We start from the raw sequence: 20,781 nt of genomic DNA on the forward strand, positions 1-20,781 counted from the left end.
AGAGTTCTGCATTATATAACTTGCTCCCAAGTTTTCTCTATGAAATCATTTTTATAGAGATTTTCCTGACCTATACGTTCACATAAATCTGAAAGATGCAAGCCAATGCGCCTCAGGAACAACGCATCTGAAACAGGCTTTGTATTGCTTTGTAATCATCACCTACCATATACAAGGAAACATCTCATTTGTGATCATTAGTTGGTAAATGAAAGAGACCTCCCAAAAATCACCTAAAATTTTATGCTCATAAAATCTTTCCCTCCTTTCTTATTTGACTCAAAGCTAAACTATCTTCCTAGGCATGATTTCTAGGATAATCAGGTGTGAATTCTGTCAGTTATCACAGCTATTATAATTATCGTAATTGTCAATTATTAATAAAGTTTTTATGCCTCAGTTCTCTTGAGAAAAAGCATAACAAGTTGGCTCAAAGTATCTTAAAACGCTTTCTTTTTATTAGCTTCTATCTCAGAAATCCCATTAACCATGAATAAACAATTGCTTGAAATATACCAGTACCTTATTTTTGCTTCTTTTCCTGGAGGAGTTGAAGGGATAGATAGTCCACCAAGTTTGGAGAATTCTTCTTCATCAGCATATATAGCTGTGCTATGTAAAGGAGGATCTTTCAAAAGACAAACAAGAAGACAACTTTAAAAGTCTGGCTATTTGGGCAATACTGAAGTTTATTCCCTTACAATGGAGTACAAAACAATCTTTGTTCAACTAACAAAATCAAAATCAATTAAACAGGCCACTTCCCAAATGTTTTTGATCTCACACCTCAACAATAAAAATTTTAAACCCTATCACCAACAAACACATGAATATTTATGAATAATAAACCTTTATTACCGCACTTATATGGAATTATTTTTGGTGTTTGAAACAGGGCCTCACGCTGTTGCCCAGGCTGGAATGCAGTAGTGCGATCTCAGCTCACTGCAGCCTGGAGCACCTAAGCTCAAGCGATCCTCCTGCCGCAGCCTCCTGAATAGCTGGGACTACAGGCACATGCCACCATGCCCAGGTAATTTTTAAATTATTTGTAGAGACAGGGTCTCACTATGTTGCCCAGGTTGGGGAAATTTTAATGAGATAAAAATATAAATCGGAAATCTAACGTTTTCTTTCCTCATCCCTATCAGGTGTCATACACTCTGCATTAGAGACCACTGCATTAAACTATAAACTCTACAGGCCTAGAGAGGTCACCTCACAAAGTGCCCTGCATATAGCGGTCATACAGTATTTTTGAATGAAAAGCCCTTTGGGGAGATTCCCGGCCTCCCTTACTTCCTCTCTGCTTTACTCTGGGATGCCAGAGCCTTTAGATAGCATATAAAGGTACCTTGAATGAGGAAGAAGATAAAAGAGAAGGAGAGCAAATGGACTTGGTGGAAAGGCATAGAAAAGAGATGCTAAGAGGAGAAAGATGCTCCTAGCGGGTGCTCAGGAAAGAGGAGTAACAGGAGAGATCCAGTACTTATCGCAGGGGTAGAGAGCTTGAAGAAGAGGTGGCCAGTGGTGACAGAACTAAACTGCTGTAAGGGGGCCTGGTAAGAGCCAAGCAACCATTTCTTCATGCTCAAAGTTTAGCACGACAGTGCAAACTTCAACATTTTTTCAACTAAACAGCTGCTTAAATAATGAACATATCAACTGCACAATTTTTAAGTTAGTAGTATACTTTGTATTGCCTTCAACAAGGCAAAGGGATTTATTTACTTCATTGCTGTGAATAACAAGGGGGGGAAAAGAAATAGAACAATCCCAAATGTTCACAGATAACCACTCATATAAACTGGATTCTCACAACTTCACAATAAAAAGACAAATAATCCAATTTAAAAACGGGCAAAGGGTGAACAGAAACTTCTTCAAAGAATATGCAAATGGCCAATAATCATGTATAAGAGGGTCAAAGGGGAAAAAAAAGCAAATGGTCAGCCATAAGCACACTGAAAAGGTGCTGAACACCATTAGTAATTAGGGAAATATGAATCAAAACCATAATGAGATAGTACTTCACACCCTAAGCTTAGGCTAGCTATTATTTAAAAAACAAAAACAAACACACACCCAGAAAATGACAAGTGTAGGCAAGGATGTGGAGAAACTGAAATCCTTGGGCACTGCTGGTGGGAATACAGGCACTGCGGAAATGGTGACTCCTGAAAATATAAAATATATATGATCCAGCAATCCCATTTCTGGGTAAACGCCCAAAAGAGGGGAAAGCAGGGACTCAAACAGCTATTGATACACTCATGTTAGTATTAATAGCAGCATTATTCACAGTCAAAAAGCAGAAGTAACCCAAGGGTCCATTAACAGATGAATAGATAAATAAAATGTGGTACATACAGACTGTTCTTCAACGTAAAAAGGAAATTCTGGCTGGGCGCGGTGGCTCATGCCTGTAATCCCAGCAATTTGGGAGGCCGAGGTAGGTGGACCACCTGAGGTCAGGAGTTCAACGCCAGCCTGGCCAATATGGCAAAGCCCCATCTCTACTAAAAAAATAAAAAAATTAGCCAGGCATGGTGTGGAAGGGAGGGGAGCGCCTGGAATCCCAGCCACTCGGGACGCTGAGGCAGGGAGAATTGCTTGAACCTGGGAGGTGGAGGTTGCAGTGAGCCGAGATTGCGCCACTGCAGTTCAGCCTAGGTAAGAGAGCAAGTCTTTGCCTCCAAAAAAAAAAAAAAATATTCTGACTCAGGCTACAACACAGATGAACCTCAAAGACATTATGCTAAATGAAATAAGCCAGTTACCAAAGAACCAACTATTGTATGCTTCCTTTTACATCAGATTCCTAGAAAGGAGAATGATGGTTGCCAGGAGTTGAGGGGAGGGGAGAACGGGAAGTTGTTTAATAGATAGAGCGTTTCAGTTAGGAAAGATGAGAAAGTTCTGGAGATGGATGGTGATGATGGTTGCACAACAATGTGAATGTATTTATCTGCTACAGAGTTAATACACTTAAAAAAGGTTAAAATGGTAAACTATATTTTACCACCCATACCCCCACCCATACTCACACCCACAATGAGGTGCAGGGATGGCTAGAATAAAAAACTCGGTAAGTTTCAGTGAAGCTGTGCAGAAACGACAACTCTCATACACTGCCATGGAATTATAAAGTCATGTAGCTGCTTTATAAAACAGTTCCTTAAAAAGTTAAAAACAGAATTACCGTAGGACTCAGCAATTCTGCTCCCACTATATGCCCAAGTGAAAAAAGCCCACGCAAAAACTCATACACAAATGTTCATAGCAGCATTATTCATAGTGGCCAAAAAATAGAAACCACCTAAATGTAACTGATAAATGGATAACAAGTTGTGGTATATTCAAACAATGGAGTATTGCTGATCTATAAAAACGTGTAGGAATGAAGCAGATACACACTACAACATGGATAAACCCTGAAAACACAAACTAAGTAAAAGAAGCCAGTCACAAAGGACCAGAGTCTAGGATTCCACTGATATGTACAGAAATGGCAAATCTGCAGAGACAGAAAGGAGATTCACGGCTGCCAGGGGCCTGAAGGGGGAAGAGGGAGTGACCACTCATGGGTACAGGGTTCTCTACAGGATGATAACAATTTTCTGGAACTAGATAATGCAGACAGTTGTACAACCTTGTGAATAAACTAAAAACCAATGATGTGTACACTTTAAAAGGGTGAATTTTATGGTATGTGAATTCATTTCCATTTTTTAAATTATGGGGTTTTAGGTTCAGATCTTTTAGATTTAGATTTTAGACAAACAGGACATTTTTATCAAGTCATAATAAAAGACATTATTCTGGTGAATATATTTCACCTTATAAAATGTATAATATTTTCTTTTATTAACAAAAAATTAAACCAAAGCCTTCAAAATTCTCTTAAAACTTATTCCAGCAAAAATGCCTGACTACTACAGTTCTAGATGTGGGGGCACATGGCATTTTCTCTGTCATTTCTGGCCTCTGGAGTGCCCAGTGACACAAGCAGCCCACCCTGACAACTCACACACTCCTGGCCAGCCAGGTACTGACCTTTTAGCTCATACTCCAAAGGAACACAGGTGAAGCTCTCCTACTGGCTCTCCCAAAGCATCCCCTGCCTCCATGAGTTTAGGACAAAGGAAAATTACCCATACTCTTCTCCTCCCTAAATTAATGGCTCTATCAAACGGTAGAATGAAGTGAGAAATGTATTCTATGCTCCTCTTGTTACAGAGTACTATAGTAAGTGTCCTCATGTGACTGGATTGTTAACGAATACCACTAGAAGAGTGCCACCACTTTGATAATGTTCTTAGTTTCAATGTACCTAGACGTGAGAAAAATTAATTCAAATTATCAAGTACTCCCCAGAGAACATTATATTTACATGCAGGCAACTAATTTTTATATTTGAAGATATTTCTAATTTTTATTATATCTGGCCTAAATGTTGTTGCTTTAGAGTTATGTTAGGATAAAGATTTAAAGTACTAACCAAAGGTCTCATCAGGTTCTTCATCTTTCTCATTTTCACCCAGCCTGCCAATGCTTGAGACATCAGAATTATCAGGAAAGTCGAACACGTCAATAGGCTTGCACTTTTGACCAGCTTTCTAAAAGTGAATGAAGTTGAAGTTACTGAGTTGGCTCTCACAAAGAACAATAGGCTGATTTATGGAGCAAGAATATTCTTGTAATCACTGCTGCCTAAGGAAGCAATCCTTAAGCATGGGGTGATGGATTCACTACCTACCCCGACTGGGTCATTATACAACATAGACATGTATGGCAAGATCAAATCATACCCCACAAATGTGTACAATTACAATGTTTCAGGTAAAATAAAAAGAAAGAAGCAATTAACACTTTTTGGGGACACAGACTCTTTTGATAACCTAAGGCAAGGATTGGCAAACTTTTTCTATAAAGGACCAGAAAGTAAATTATTTTAGGCTTTGCAGGCCATAAGGTTTCTCTTTTGACTACTAACTCAACCACTGTCATGTGAATGACGACAGTAACCACACAGAAAAGAATGAGCATGGCTGTGTTCCAATACAATTTGACTTTTGAACACTGCAATTTGAATTTAATATCATGTTCACGTGTTATGACACAGTCTTTTCATTTCAACCATTAGAAAATGTAAAAACCATTCTTAGCTTGCAGGGATATACAAAAACAGGTGGCAGGCTAGATTTGGCCCATGGACCAGTTTGCCTACACCTCTGACCTAGGGAAAGTGATGGGTCCTATCTCCGGAAATATGCCCATATACCCAAAAGTTCATAAACAGTTTTAAGGGTACACATGGGTTAACAACTCCTGACTAAAGGACACCAGGGTTTACAGTTCAATATACTGATATGCCCATGAAGTCTGCTACCCCAAATCTAATGAAACATGAAAACATATATAAAATGAGAAAAACTTTCATGGTAGTTCCGGAAAATGTGGAAGGGTAGTATTAACAGACACGAAAATAAGAAAATTCTGGCAGGTATAAAGGAGGTAAAATAAAATTGGCAAACCATATACAAACTTGACCATTCAGATGCCCCCAGTAAACGAATTATTCCTGGAGTGCTTGTGGGTGGAATGCAAAGAGAGCTGGCAGGTCTTCCAGCCCCTCCCAAGGCACAGGGGGCCTCCACATGTAAGGCACTGCCTTGCAGAGGGAAGGCCAGGAAAGCTGAATCCATTCCAGGAACTCTGGGCTTCCAGCTAAGGCTGGAGCTTAGATAAATCCCTCCGATGCACACTGGACTTTGGCTACTAATGGCAGGGGCAAGGCAGGACAACTGAGAGAAACCCACCCAAAGAACCCGCGAAGTAATGCTGGGGTGGGAGCAGAGCGCTGAGCAAAATCCTGCAGGGTGATCCCAGGGTTTCCCAGAGGGGAAGAGAGCTATCCTCTTCAGGCTGGGGTTAAGGACTATGCAGGACAAAGAAAGCCCAGGGCAGAACAAGCAGAAGTAACTCCTTCCAGGGTGCCTGGCACTGTCATACACTGTTAATGTGAGATTACAATGCCAATCACACAAGCCACTGGAAAAAATATTGGAATTAGCAATCAAGAACATTAAAGAAATGTACACACTTTTCACATACATTTATTCTAGGACTCTACTCTAAAGAAAAGTAAACCTGTAATGTGAACTAAGTGGAGTATCATGAAATCATAAACAATTCTTGAAAAGTACAACGAGAAATGGCTTTAAGTGAAAAAAGTTGACAGCATTGTACAATTTTTACATGAAGCCAATTATCTAAACGAAAATAAAACCAACCTAGGCTCAGAAATAAAGGAAATTCTAAAACATTAACAGAAGTCATTTTATCCACTATACTGGAAAAAGTGTGAGGAAAATGAACACACTTTTTCACTACAAGAAACACTGAACTTGCCAAGTGAAGTCTACAAAACTGAGGTACTCAAAAAATGTTATTTTGTACTGTTAATTTTGAGAAAACTACAACACAAAAAGATAACTTACATCTTTCACGGAATGTGTTCTTTCTAAAGTGTTCTTCGAACGTCTTGCACTATTAAACAGCAAAAAAAAAACCACAAGAGTTATGAAATAGTTAAAATAACTGAGGAAACACCATAGTTATGATCCTTTCCACACATTTTTACAAAAAAAAAAAAAGAACCCATATTCCACAAATTTATTTTTTATAGGTCAAATCCTATCACCAATGTTATAAAATAACATACCTCTCCCCCTCAGGGACATGGAAAAGTTGGAATCTTGCTGTTAACTTTTTCCCTGAGGCCTTAATCAATCAGCAGTAATTGACTTTCTCTGCAGGGCTGAACAAAGGGGAGGTAGGCTAATGCTAAGTCCGGACACCTGCTCCATCCTGTGCCTGGCTCTCGTATGTCCTTTTCTCATTTAATTCTAACAGTCCTATAAGGTAGAAGTGAATCCCATGTTACAGATGTATGCTTGCCCACAGCAACACGGAGCCAGGAGGGAGACAAGCCTGCATTAACATTTACATCACTTCAAATCCAGGGCCTGCCCTCGACCTCCCTTCACACTCTTTCAGTTGGGCCATAGCTTCAAACGATAAAGTTGTATATATATCTTCAACAAGCTTCAAGGAAACAGATGTAACAATGGTGACTAGAATAAAAACGAGAAATAACAGTGGCAGGAATTATATATTATTATTACTAATAGTGCCAGGAGTCAGTGAATATGTACAGACTATCCTCCACCAACCAGGCATCATACAAGGGTACGGGGGGATACTCTGGAATAATACAGTACATAATTCCTGACTTTAAAATATGCCATGCAGATTGTAGCCATATTTTTCTCATTTGTAGATAGCAAAATCAGCTTAGTGAGTCTAAACCAATGTTTTAGTATCCTTTTATTTGATATCATTTCAAGCTCACAGAAAAGTTGCAAACAGTACAAGGACCTTCTGTATGCCCTTTACTCATTTGCTGTGTGCGTGCGTGCGTGCGTGTGTGTGTGTGTGACTGGAGACACTGTGCACCTCTACCCCTAAATACCATAATATGTCTTTCCTAGGAGGGCATTATCCTGCATATTCATGGTACAATTTCTAAAATCAAGGAATTTAACACTGATACCATAATCTAATCTACAGTCCCTACCCAAATCACATCAATTGTCCTATAATGTCCTTTTAAGATTGCCAGGCCAGCATTTTAAAAAAACAAACAAAAAAAGGAAAATATAAAATGAAACATTGCACTGGATATACTATGTTCATAAGCCTTTTGTTTTGTTATGTGTGGATGTGTGCGCATGTGTACTAAGTGTGACATAAAACATCATTACTGTGAATCACAGTTTAAAAAAAAAAAGTTAGAAAACTGTTCAGAGCAGTGGTTCCCAGACTGGAGTGTCATCAACATTCTCAGCAGGGCTTGTGAAACAGGTTGCTCAGCACCACCCCAGGAGTGTATGATTCAGTCCCTCTGGGGCATGGCCTGGGACTCTGCATTTCTAACAAGTTCATGATTTATTTACTTCATGAAACCTAAGGAAGAAGGTAGGACAAGTACTGGTTTTATGGCAATTTTATAGATGATGATTCCGGGGTTCCTAAAATTTAAGTGACTTATCAAGGGTCACAAAGCCAAGTAACAGAAACACAACAAAAACTAGACCACATAAACTTCTTCATCTAAACTCTTTGAGCTGTCTTGTCCTTTCTTGGGGGGGAAAAAAAGTCAAGGTTCCTCCTTGCCTTAGGTTGCAGTCAAGGTGGGGCTTCTGAGAGATAGAAACCTCTGTGACAACCCACAGGTAAAATTTCTGGGCCAGGTGCGGTGGCTCCCGCCTGTAATCCCAGCGCTCTGAGAAGTCAAGGAGGGCGGATCATGAGGTCAGGAAATCGAGACCATCCTGGCCAACATGGTGAAACCCCATTTCTACTAAAAATACACAAATGAGCTGGACGTGGTGGCTCACGCCTGTAATCCCAGCTACTGTGGAGGCTGAGGCAGGAGAATCGCTTGAACCTGGGAGGCGGAGGTTGCGCCACTGCACTCCAGCCTGGGCTAGAGTGAAATTCCGACTCAAAAAAAAAAAAAAAAAAAAAATTCTGTTGTATGTGCATTAGTGTGTTCTGGGAGGAGGCCTGAACAGATTTCATGAGTCTCAAACCCAAAAATGTTAAAAAAATAAAAATAAAGACAACAAAAACCACTAGCCTTTCGGATAAACTCTTTTCAGCTGATATTCAAGGCTGACATTCTTTTCTAATCCTCTTCTCCACTGGCCCCAGGAGTCTGGTCTCGGTTTCCCCACCTACCTGCGGTGTCCTGCTCCAGCTTTCCACCCTAACCCCGCAGCTGCCAGCACCACCTTCTCCAGGCAGCCTTCCCCGCCGGGGAACTCCTGTTGCCTTCAGACCGTCTTGGCGCACGGTTTTGTGCACGGTCTGCAGCGAGCCGAGACCCTTCCCGCCAGAGCCAGGCCGGGCCTTGGATGGCCATTCGCCAACCAATCAGCGACCAGCATTCTAGAGCGCGTCTTGCAACCGACCAAACGCGCGCTGGCTTTGATGAACAACAACCGCTCCACCCACCCTGAAGAAAGGCAGGCGGCAGCTCGCTCCCCCAGCCACACTTGTGCTCCGGTCTGTGGTTTGCAGTCCGAAAACACCAGCGTCTTCAAAATAAGAAAACTGATTCCCGGAGAGTAAACTCCACTCACATTAAAGTCTGCCAAATCGTAGGCAATAAGTATTTGCTGAATGTTTTGCTTTCAAGCTAACACTTCGACACTCACTACTCTGGACGGCACTACTGCCCCCTACAAAACGACACGACACTGGCTAACGTCTTCCCGCCCGCCAGGCAGGGTTAGGCTCGTGCGGGTGGGAATCACTCTTATCCCCACTAGTCTGACGAGAAAGCCGGGACCCGGGCGACTGGCCACTCGGGCGAGCTCCACAGTGGAGCACGAACAGCGCCGGGAGGCGCAAACCGCGGCAGGCGAGAAAGCAGTTCAAGCTGGTCTCCGGCCTCGCGTTCTGAGGGTCGGCAGTACTTACCCCTCAGGCCTGTGAGGCCGCGACCGCCGACGCCTCCCCCGCGGAGCCATGATGCCGCCCTCCGCTCCCGAGCGACTGGAAGCTCCCGCCAAGCCCCTCGCCGCTCCGAGCAGCCAATCCGGGCCGAGCACGCGCGCGTGCGCAGAACTTGCTGAGCGGGCCCCGGGCTCCTCCCCGCCTTGGAGCGTGAGGGAAAACTGGGCCTGGCTATCACACCGCAACGGAACTGAAGTCCATGCCGCACAACCAGTTGCCTACGGTCCATGTCATGCCAAAGTTTTCCGGGCTTTCCTCCCACCCGCATCGCCAGTTTTCCAGAGCCCGAAAGCCCCGGAGCCACGTGGGACCGCCCCCTGTGGGTGGGGAAAGGGGAGGAGCTAGTGTCCTTGAGCCTGTGGGCAGGTAAGTGGGTGGGCGCAAACCAGCGATCGCAGCTGGTGCCGCTGAGGCCGCAGTCGTCTTGACAGACCCACAGGATTTGGCTTGCAGCCCCTGCTGCCTTTATCAGCTGTCTGAGCTTAGCACGTTACTTTACCTCTATCCCAGCACCTTCATTTGTAAATGGTCAGGGATCCTTTTGCTCTTTTATTTTGTTTCTGTTTAAAAATGTGTAATGCAGAAGAATGAAATTGAACCCTTACCTTACACCGCGTATAAAAATTAACGCAAAATGGATCAAACACCTATATATAAAGGCTAAAATTAAAATTAAAACTCTTAGAAGAAAACAGAGCAAAAGCTTCATAACATTGGACTTGGTGGTATGATTTCTTGGATATGATACCAACAGCAGTTTGGGATGATGAAAACGTTTTGGAAATAGTGGTGGATGGATGCACAAGATGAACGTACTTGATGCCACAGAACTGTAAACTTACAAACGGTTAAAATGCTAAATTTTGTTGTGTATATTTTACTATGATAAAAAATTACGTTTCATGCATATAAAAGAATATAACGTGTAATGTAAGGATAAAAACAAACATCCGTGTAACCAGCACTGGATGGGGATATGAATCATTATTATACATAACTCTTGGGTACCCCTCTGAATGGCACCCTCCTCCTCCAGAGAATAACCACTGTTCTAATTTTATGTGTATCATTCCTGTGGTTTTCTACCTTGATATAGCCCCAAATAATGTATTGATTATTGCATGTTTCTAAACTTTATATGATATTTGGTAGGTATTCTGCAAATGTCCTTTCTTACTAAAGCTATTGCTTTTATTTTTTATTTTATTTTTCCATAAATTATTGGGGTGCAGGTGCTATTTAGTTACATAAGTAAGTTCTTTTTTTTTTTTTTTTGAGACGGAGCCTTGCTCTGTCTCCCAGGCTGGAGTGCAGTGGCCCAATCTTGGCTCACTGCAAGCTCCACCTCCCGGGTTCATGCCATTCTCCTGCCTCAGCCTCCCGAGTAGCTGGGACTACAGGCGCCTGCCACCACGCCCAGCTATTTTTTTTTTTTTTTTTTTTGTATTTTTAGTAGAGATGGGGTTTCACCATGTTAGACAGGATGGTCTTGATCTCCTGACCTCGGGATCCACCTGCCTCAGCCTCCCAAAGTGCTGGGATTACAGACGTGAGCCACTGCGCCCGGCCGAGTAAGTTCTTTAGTGGTGATTTGTAAGATCCTGGTGCATCCATCACCCCACTGCACCATATATGTTGTGTTTTATCCCTTGCCCCCATCCCACTCTTCCCCCTAAGTCCTCAAAGTCCATTGTATCATTCTTAATGCCTTTGCGTCCTCATATAAATCTGTTACTGTTAGATGTATCCGCAATTGCATCTAAATCTGCATGTAGCTGCAGTTCATTTATGTTCAGTCTTTGGAATGCATAAGTAAATACTCCATATTTTATTTATCTGTTCTCTTGTGTGTGGGTGTATCAGTTGTTTGCAGTACTTTGTTGTTACCAACAATACAGCACTGAACACTCTTATAGGAGGTTTGCAGGGGACATGTCTAAGAGCTTCTCTAGGGATAGATTCAGTAGGGATATTACTGCTATGTAGGATACAGAGTACAGCTTTCCATGATAATACCAGTGTTTACACATTGTAGATCGTACAGTTTACACCCCCCCACTGGCTTCAAATATTATCAATATTCAGCATTTTAAAGACTTTTACATTGTTTATCTAGTGAGTTAAAATGGGTTTCCATATGGGCATCCTGTTGGGTTTTGGTTTGCATTTCCCATAAGTTGATCATCTTTTTTACTGCTTATAGGCCATTCCTATTTCCTCTTCAGTGAAATGCTTGTTTACCTGGAAATCATGTGGGCAACTGCCATAGAAGGGAATCACCTGTAAGGTATTAAAGGTAGTTCCCTGTGGGTGGGTAGAAATAAGTTCCTGGAGCCACTAAAAGTAGTTGCCCTTAAGAGAGTGAGTGAGAAGCTCCGTTTTCTAGGAAAGGGGGTGTAGTCAAACCTTTTGTGCTTGCGGGTCTGAAAAAAGAAACTACCCAGTCAAAACAAGAAGGGGTTCAGCACTCTGGGTGGAAATAACAAACGCTCAACCCAAATACATGTAAATAATAAAGGAAAATCAGGAGCATGCATCACCGAAATGTCCAGGGTTAGAATGAGTGTGCAGCGGAGTTGGATGGAGAGGTTTGAGAAGCAGGCAGGGCCCTGAGTCACTGAAACATCCAGAGGTAGAATGAGTGTCCAGCTGAGTTGGATGGAGAGGTTTGAGAAACCGTCAGGGCTCTGAGTCCTTTTGCTTGCCCACCTCGTACGTCGACTTTTCCAGGGGCCAGGTCTTCTGTTTTCCCTCTTCCTTCTGGATTTACCGAGCACTTATGATGCAGGCGTTGTCCTGAGTGATTACTATCTGTTGACTCATGTAATCCTCTCAATTACCCTCTGCAGTAGGCACTGTAATCCCACGTCTCAGCGGAGGATCCCAGGGAGCGGTCCCACTGACAGCAAGTGGTGCTGCCTGAGTGAGCTCCTGGGAGCCTGGTCCAGAGCTTGAAACCCGGCACCATTCCGTGTCTGTCTGAATTCCACCATTCAGAGAAAGAGACTCCGTATCTCCCAGCCTTCCCAGAAAAAGGGCTGCCGCGCCTACCTGTATTAGGGCTCTCCAGAGAAGCAGAACCAATGTACATACGGGGACAGCAGGGAGAGATTTTAAGAACTGGCTCATGCGAATGTGGAAGCTGGCAAGTCTGCAATCTCTGGGAACAGGCGCACAGGCTAGAAACTCAGGTAAGAGTTGATGTTGCCATCATGAGTCCAAAATCCACAAAGCAGGTCAAACAGCCTGGAAACCCAGGCAGAGGGTCTGTGTGGCAGGATTGAGGAGAATTCCTTCTTCAGGAAATCTCAGTCTTAAGGCCTTCAACAGATTGCATGAGGCCCACCCACATTATGGAGGGTGATGTGCTTCAGTAAAAGCCTACTGATTTCAATAGTAATCACGCCTAAAAAACGCCTTCATGGCAATACCTAGACTGGTGTTTGACCAAACAACTCGACACCGTAGCATAGGCAAGTTGACACCTAACATTAACCATCACACTGCCCCTGAACCAATCCCTGTGGCCGGGGAAATGGAATACACTCATTTGCTTCCTGGCACCACCTGGATTCCGGCTGGAACTGGAGTAGCGGGGAGCGGAGACAGATACATCCATGACAGAAACTTGCGCAGGGTTGTAGAGCTGTTCATAGGGAAGCTAGATTCCAACCCACTCCTGCCTTTGTTCCATGCTGCTTCCGCAGTTAGACTGTCAGCTTAGGGCAGTGATTCTCAGCTTGGGTGAGGGGAAGGCAGAGGGAAAGGGGTCTACTAGGATGCCTGGGGCGGGGTAACCTGATAAAGCCAGTGGATGCTATCACAGGAAGGAGACTCCTGGGGTGCTCTGAGCAGAGGTTGTGTGAGAGCCCTACCTACGATTCTGACCCAGAAGAGCCATCTTGGAGTTTCTGTAGTGATTTGTGTTGTTGAGGATGGAAACCACAGCATCTCTGCGAGTTTCTAGATATAGAAAGCCAGGTGGGGAGCCTGGTTTGGAGTGACGGGAAGAGAACACAAAGGCTCATCATAAGGCCTCGATATAAATGTGGGGGCTGGAGGCTGGTCATAGGGGAGAAGGGTGTGTAGATGGGAGAGGAGGTGCCCAGCAGATTCCAACCAATCAGGAAAGAAACTCCCCGCAAGGAGAAAGACGGGTTACTTTTTAGGGAAGTCATGGCCAGTATTTTCCATTTTAAGATGGTGCCTGTGTTGTGCTGGTCTCTTTCCACCAGTTAACCGTCAGTAAAGTTTGCTAAACTCCACAGCCTTCTGTGTCTAAGAAGACTGTGTCTAGGAGGGCGGTGAGGAAGGAAGGATCGTTAGCAAGGTAGTCGGAGCAGACGTGAGCAGGGCAGAAGAGGGCCTCTACAACCAGGAAAGCATCTGAAGCTGGTGATTAGCAGCTTCCCGATAAGATCCAAGGATTTGGGTGAGTGAGCTCAAGCAAACCCGGTGAGAGGCAAAATGATGGCGTTTAACTGGTAGACGGGAGAACGCCTCAACTGCGCATGTGCACAGCCTCGGTAACCACACTGCGTTTGTGGCCGCTCCCAAGTGCTGGCAGGCCACTGCGCATCGGGACAGCCCTCCCCAAGGGAAGACTCTGGGGACAGGTAACATGCCCCCTCCCTCAAAGCATGCTAACGTATAAGACCCCAAGTCAAAGGCCACACAGCACTTGACTCTCTCCTGTCCCCGCTTGGCCCTCTTCCAAGTGTACTTCCTTTTGTTCCTGCTCTAAAACTTTTAAATAAACTTTCACTGGGCTCTAAAAGTTGCCTCTGTCACTCTGCCTTGTGCCCCTTGGTCAAATTCTTTCCTCGGAGGAAGCGAGAACTGAAGTTGCTGCAGACCTGTGTGGATGCACTGCCATTAACGAGCTAGTGTTCAGGGTGGGGTGAAGCATGCTTATTGGAATGGATGGGCTGAAAACGCAGGAGTGGAGGCAGCGGGGTCAGGAGTCCTAGAGGTGATCTGGAGCAATGTGAGCAACTGCAAGGAACTTCAGGGACACCAGAGGACCAGAGGCTTCAGGACACTGGAGGACATAGGTAGCAGGTCCTTAAGTTATATGCTTTCATATTTGGGAAATGGAAAAAAAAAAACTGTTGATTTTATTATACAAACTATAGAAAATAATGACAAAACTTTTGGGAGGCTTGGGATAAACTGAGTGCTTGGGCCTGGACACTTCCATGTGGAAATATATGTTCCCTGTGATGGAGGTTGATGTATATATGAGTTCCATGTTTTGGAATTGTTAGTTTGATTTTGATTGATTGATTGGATTGAGACAAGGGTCTCACTCTGTTGTCCAAGCTGGAGTGCTGTGGTGACTTCATAGCTCACTACAGTCTCAAATTCCTGGGCTCAAGCGATCCTCCTGCCTGAGCCTCCTGAGTAGCTGGGATTACAGGCACATGCCACCACACCTGGCTAATTTTTGTGTTTTTCGTAGAGACAGGGTTTCGCCATGTTGCCCAGGCTGGTCCCAAACTCCTGGGCTCAAGAGATCCACCCACCTTGGCCTCCCAAGGTGCTGGGATGACAGGTGTCCGCCACCCTGCCTGGCCTCATTAGTTTGATTTTAAGTGAGAGTATTATTTTCTATCTTACAGGATACTCATGAAGATAAGAGAAGAATGTGGAGGCCCCTGGATACACAGAGGACGCCGTTTCTTAATGGACTCAGCTTTTCTCCAGGGAGCTCTTCTGTTGAATTTTCTTTTCAGCACTGGGTCCACCAGGGGGCAGATGAAGAAAGGGCCTGGAGATTTGACGATGTCATTGGAGCACAGAGCTCCTCACTTTCAGACGTGGTAAATACTGCTTCAAAGTCAGTTCAAGAAGATGAATAAGACTATACATTTTAGCTGCCCTTGCTTAATCCTTTTCCCCTTTCACATAAATGATATTCTTCCACAATTTATTCGATCCATTCCTGTCCATTTCCCATAAGGCAAAGTATGATTTTCTATGATGGAGAGGAAAAGAACTGATGTCTCAAATTTTCCCACTTTCTTATATAACTTCCTACAGCACTTACTAATTATTGGGTACAAAGGAACATCTCACTCAACTTGGCAGTTTAATGAAGTTGTTATCTGTTTTAAGCAGACCCATTGTTCAACCTCTGTAACTATGACACTGCAAAACAGACTTAACACATCCCAGGAGGGCAGAGATGGGGGAGCAGAGGAAAATACTTTCTCTTGGATGTTCTCTTTAAGAAAAAGAGGAAATAAAATCCAGAAAGGAAGTACTCCTCGCCTTTTACAGTTACAGGGCAGAAAGATTTTTTGTAGCAAACAACAATGACGTTAGATCTCTTCCTATGTCACATGCTTTTCAACATTTCCTGGGTGCTGTTACCCAGCTGCTGAACTTACTTGCTGTGTAACTAATGTTGTTTTACTTTTTCCAGAACTAACTGGCACTGCTCCTACCCAAGCTGCGATCACACGGCTAAATAGGTCTGGCCAGTACATCATGACCATGCAATGTCTCATGCTTCAGATTCCATTCTCAGCTCCCCAAAGGGCCAGGAGAGTCTGGTGCTGGGACCCTGGCAGGAGCATGCTAGCAAAATTCAGGATTTCTTTAGCCAAGGAATGGCAGACTTCCAACCTGCATAAGCAATAACTTTACAACGGAAACGGATGTAAAAAACCTGAGAAAGAGAAAATGGAAGGACATCCCAGAGAAAAAGTGTTTTTGTTTTTAAGGACATAAGGACAGAAAAATAAGAAAGAAAACGTCTACAGTAGAGTCTAATGTCTATAACTCTCCCTGAAGCTGTGGTTGGAAAAGAACTTTCTGAAAAAGGTTTTCACCTCTGTAATGAACATCCTCACTCTGACAGCACTTTTGGTTGACCTGAGAGTACACACAGCTGTGAGGCTGATCTTGTTCGGCCAGTGTCCTGACCTCAGCCGCCCTTACTGCTCAGGCAGGAATGGACTCAGCAGATGGTACCTGGCAGACATGCCTCCCAGGCGATGCAGGAACCTTCTTCATAGAACCTGCTCTAGAACGAAACCTCTGGCTGCTCCCCTGCACCTCACAGGCCAGCTGTCTCACCCCTTGTCATTGAGCATAAAGATCATTATCACCCAGGCCACAAACATGCCGTTTGTTTCCTGGGCTTAGAGAATCAGGGAAGGCTTCTAAGGGAAATGCCATCTCCAATCCTGTAGGAGCAGCCAGGCCAGGGTGAGAGTGCTCTGGGGAGGGAGGCCAGCCTGTTTGCGGTGAGCGAAAGTAGGATGCACTTTGGGAACTGGAATAACTGAAGCATGGCTGGAACAGAGTTAGGCAAGTGGCAAGAAATTAGACCAGGGCAAGCAGGTGCCCTCCAGTTCCCCACTCCTCAAAGTGTAGCACGAAGACCGGCAGCACTGGTGTTCCCGGGAAGCTTGTTAGAAATGCTGAACTGCAGATTGATTGAATCAGAATCTTCATGTTAAGATCCCCAGGTGGCTGGGCAAGGTGGTTCATGCCTGTAATCCTAGTACTTTAGGAGGCTGAGGCTGGAGTCTCGCTTGAGCTCAGGGGTTTGAGACTAGCCTGGGCAACATGGTGAGACCTTGTTTCTACAAAAACAAATCAACAAATTAGCCCGGTTTGGTGGTGTACGCCTGTAGTCCCAGCTACTTGGGAGGCTGAGGCAGGAGAATCCTTGAGCCTGGGAGGTCAAGGCTGTAGTGAGCTGTGATCATACCACATACTGCAGCCTGGGCAACAGAGCAAGACCCTGTCTGAAAAAAACCAAAAAATTCTCAGATGACTGGATGTACAATCAATCTTGAGAAGCCCCTCTCTCACTCCATGAAGCCGTTCAGACTAGAGAATAGGAAGCCTCTGGACAATGAAGCAGGAGAATCACATGGTAAGACTTGTGATTTAGAAAAATCTTTCTTGCCGCAGAATGGGTAAGGGAGCAGGGACCCATATAGGCAGCAAGGGGGCCAACTAACACGCTGGTGCAATGGTCCTGGCAAGGCGTGGCCTCCGCCCTCAGGAGTGGGAATGGGGCATGGAGACAGGTGGCCAGATTTGGTAGCCGATATGAGATGGCAGCAGCAGGAACTGGTGGCTGAGGCTGCCTGGAGCACCCCTGGAACTTCTCCCAAATGCACAGCCCACTGACAGCTGGGCCCGGGTGGGGTCCAGGCATTGGCAGCAGCACAGCAGGGTGGGGAATGCAGTATCAGTGGGTGTGGGACTCCAAAACCAGTCCTTCTGTGTCTGCACACGTCGCCTGGTGCAGAATGTGAGCGAACTGGTTTTCACATATGCTCAATGTGTGTCCCATTCAATGCGTGGTGCTTCGCTGTCCCTGCAGCTGGGCTCTGGGGTTGGCACTTCTGCTGCTCATTCTCCAATTTGAACAAGCCACATGCAAAGCAGGAAGTCTGCCTGGAGTTCTTGGGGAGAAATACTGCAGTGTTAGTTAGTATTGAGCAAGGACGATTTCGGCCAGAGAAATCTGACAGTCAAACAAATTTGACGGTCAAACCCACTCCCCTTGCCCGATAAAAGTCTCAATAAAAAAGAGTGACTAAGAACTTACATGCAAAATATGTTGATGAAAAAGAAATCCTGTTTTAGGCCAAGAACAGAATCCCTCTGCACCTGAAGAACACTGCTTAGAAGCAAAATTCCTTTAGCAAGACTTGTACCTTTGGAGCAAGTCAACCATGCAAAAGAGTTGATTGAGTCCAAAGGAAAACTCTAGATCGCTGTTCATGCCAAATACATGAATAATAAGATGGGAAAATTTCCCTAATCACTCTGGCTGAGTAAAGAAGTGAGTTTAATCTGAACCAACACATACCGAGGCATCTACTGCAGGGTACAGTGGTGAAGAGTCAGCCAGGGTAGGGCACTGGGTGGGGGGTCCCTTTGGCAGGCTCCAGACTAAGCTGGAGTGGAGGTTTCTCAGCACTGGGCACCAACACTGCTCTGCTGACAAGAGTTGGAAGGACTGTCCCTGTGCTGGGAGCCTAAGGAGAGTTCCCTCCAGTCAGATTCAGGGCTGCAACCATTTTCATAATAAAAGAAGAGGGGGCTGGAGGCTGAGGAAGGGGAGGGATGCTGTGGGCCTGACCAGTCTAACTGACCCGTGGCCCTTGCCTGTTCTGGTCCTACTGGGACCTTCTGCTCTTTCTCCACCTGCTGTGCACCGATGGGGGTCAGTGCCAGGTGTCTCTTCTGCCTAGGCTGCTGTGAAAGGAAACAGCAACTGGAAATATGAAAACATAAAAAGGAAATTCCAGAGTCCCTGGCATTTATCTTCCTTCCCCTTATGGCATGACTAACACAGAATGGCAAACAGGTACAATTACAATGGAAAGTTTAGCTGCACCCGAGGACTGGCTACTTAGGAGAACTTACTCAACAATGATTGGGCACTCAGGGTGCTCACAGCATTGGGCTTCGCATCAGAGGGGAAGGAACAGCAAAAAGGTGATCCAGACGCTTAGAGGCCTTGGAGTCAGCAAATCCAGCTCAGCCACTTAATAGGCATCTGGACTTGGACAAAATAGCTGATCCCTCCAAGTCGTTTCTCATCCATAACAAGGAGGTAATACTTAACTGAAAAAACAAAAACAAAAAACCAAACAAAACCACAGAAGTACCAGCCAGGTGCGGTGGCCCACGCCTGTAATCCCAGCACTTCGGAAGCCTGAGGCGGGTGGATCACGAGGTCAGGAGTATGAGACCAGCCTGGTCAATATGGTGAAACCCATCTCTACTAAAAATACAAAAATTAGCTGGGCGTGGTGGCAGGCGCCTGTAGTCCCAGCTACCTGGCAGGCTGAGGAAGGAGAATCGCTTGAACCCGGGAGGTGCAGGTTGCAGTGAGCCGAGATTGCACCACTGCACTCCAGCCTGGGTGACAGAGCGAGACTCTGTCTCAAGAGAAAAAAAAAAACAAAAAAAACAACAGAAAACAAAAACCCAGAAGTATTCAGATAGCTCCCTAATCTTTCCACCCCAATCACCATGGGTCTACCCGACATCTAACCCACATTGCCAAGTCTTCTCCTGTTGTAATGGAAGAGTCCTATCAAAGGCCAGTCTCGCCACTAACCTTCAGCTCTATCTAACCCTCCCCACCTCTCGAGCTAGCCCTTCCCTAAATCATTCTCTTTCTCTGCTGGATCACTCTCACCAGCCTGTCATTCTACTCCAGTATCTCCCATCTTCGAAACCACCACTACCTGCGAGCAAACGCGAACCTCTCAACCCCACCTCTCTGCAGTTACTGTCCATTCATCTCCATTCTCTTCACAGCAAGACAGAGCGATTTACCCTTTATCCTGACCTCCTGGGAGTTCATTCCTCAATGTGCTCCAGCAGGCTCCGTCCTCCCTATTCTGCTGCAGCAGTTATGCCACGGTCACCACCACTGCTGAATGTAGTGGACTATCCCCACATTATTCTACCTTAAAAAAAAAAATGTACAGACGGAGGTCTTGCTACGGTTGCCCAGACTGGCCTTGAACTCCTGGCCTCAAGCAATCTTCCAGCCTCAGCCTCTCAGTGCTGGGATTACAGGCATGAGTCACCGTGCCTGGCAACATATTTTGCTTTTAACAGCATATGCCTTAACCAGTGCCTCTTATGCCTTTCCCACAATGCCTTTCTGCCTTGGCTGCAGGGACCCCATACTCTTGGTTTTTGGTCGTTCCTGCAAGGCAGGTAATTCTCAATCACCCTTGCCGGCTCCTTCTTTAGCCCTCTCGTCAGAGGGCCCCAGGACTCTGTTTTGGGTCCTCTACTGCACTTCCTATCTACACATCTTCCCCGGGTTACCTGATAAGGTCCCACAGCTCTAAATCCCTTCTCTGGCTGGTGGCTTTCTGAACCGTTCTCTCCAGCTGGAGCTGTCTCCTGAGCCTGAGCCGCAGACTCGTGTGTCTCTTCACGTGGTGGTCTGACAGGAACCTCAAGTGAAAACTTCCAGTCCAAGCTCTTGATCCCTCCTCCTAAACACATGCCTTGGCATCTTCCCCGTCTCAGTAAGCACAGCGCCACCATCTACCCTAGTATGCTCATACCCCCAGCCCTCTCTGCTCCTGGCTCCTCCCACGCAGTGGTTCTACCTCCAAACTGCTTTCAAATAAATTCCTTCTCCAGCCACTGCCACCCACTTGGCTCAAGCTGCCCTCGCACACTATACTG

The 20,781-nt window shown here is 45.1% G+C and overlaps 1 protein-coding gene and 1 long non-coding RNA gene across 8 annotated transcripts in view; both read right to left on the bottom strand.

Moving 5' to 3' along the window:
* CENPU (centromere protein U) overlaps nt 1–9,672 on the bottom strand; it is a 43,287-nt gene extending 33,615 nt beyond the window's left edge. For all 7 annotated transcript variants that reach the window (XR_277615.5, XR_012435271.1, XM_005556399.5 and 4 more), the window contains exons 1-4: nt 9,553–9,672; nt 6,504–6,552; nt 4,502–4,619; nt 523–628 (exon numbers count right to left, since the gene is read on the bottom strand). Coding sequence is in view for 5 of the 7 variants with exons in the window: in XM_005556399.5 (XP_005556456.2) it covers nt 523–628; nt 4,502–4,619; nt 6,504–6,552; nt 9,553–9,602 (323 nt within the window). In the remaining 2 variants the exon portion in view is untranslated. The remainder of the gene's footprint in view (nt 1–522; nt 629–4,501; nt 4,620–6,503; nt 6,553–9,552) is intronic.
* A 5,017-nt stretch (nt 9,673–14,689) lies between these two features.
* Nucleotides 14,690–20,547, bottom strand: LOC141410364 (uncharacterized). The gene is made up of 2 exons (XR_012435272.1): nt 20,413–20,547; nt 14,690–18,017 (listed from the first exon to the last, which is right to left on the bottom strand). It is a non-coding gene; the product is annotated as an uncharacterized lncRNA (long non-coding RNA).
* Between the last annotated feature and the right edge of the window lie 234 nt (nt 20,548–20,781).

This window comes from Macaca fascicularis, chromosome 5, assembly GCF_037993035.2.
Source record: "Macaca fascicularis isolate 582-1 chromosome 5, T2T-MFA8v1.1".
Lineage (NCBI taxonomy): Eukaryota > Metazoa > Chordata > Mammalia > Primates > Cercopithecidae > Macaca > Macaca fascicularis.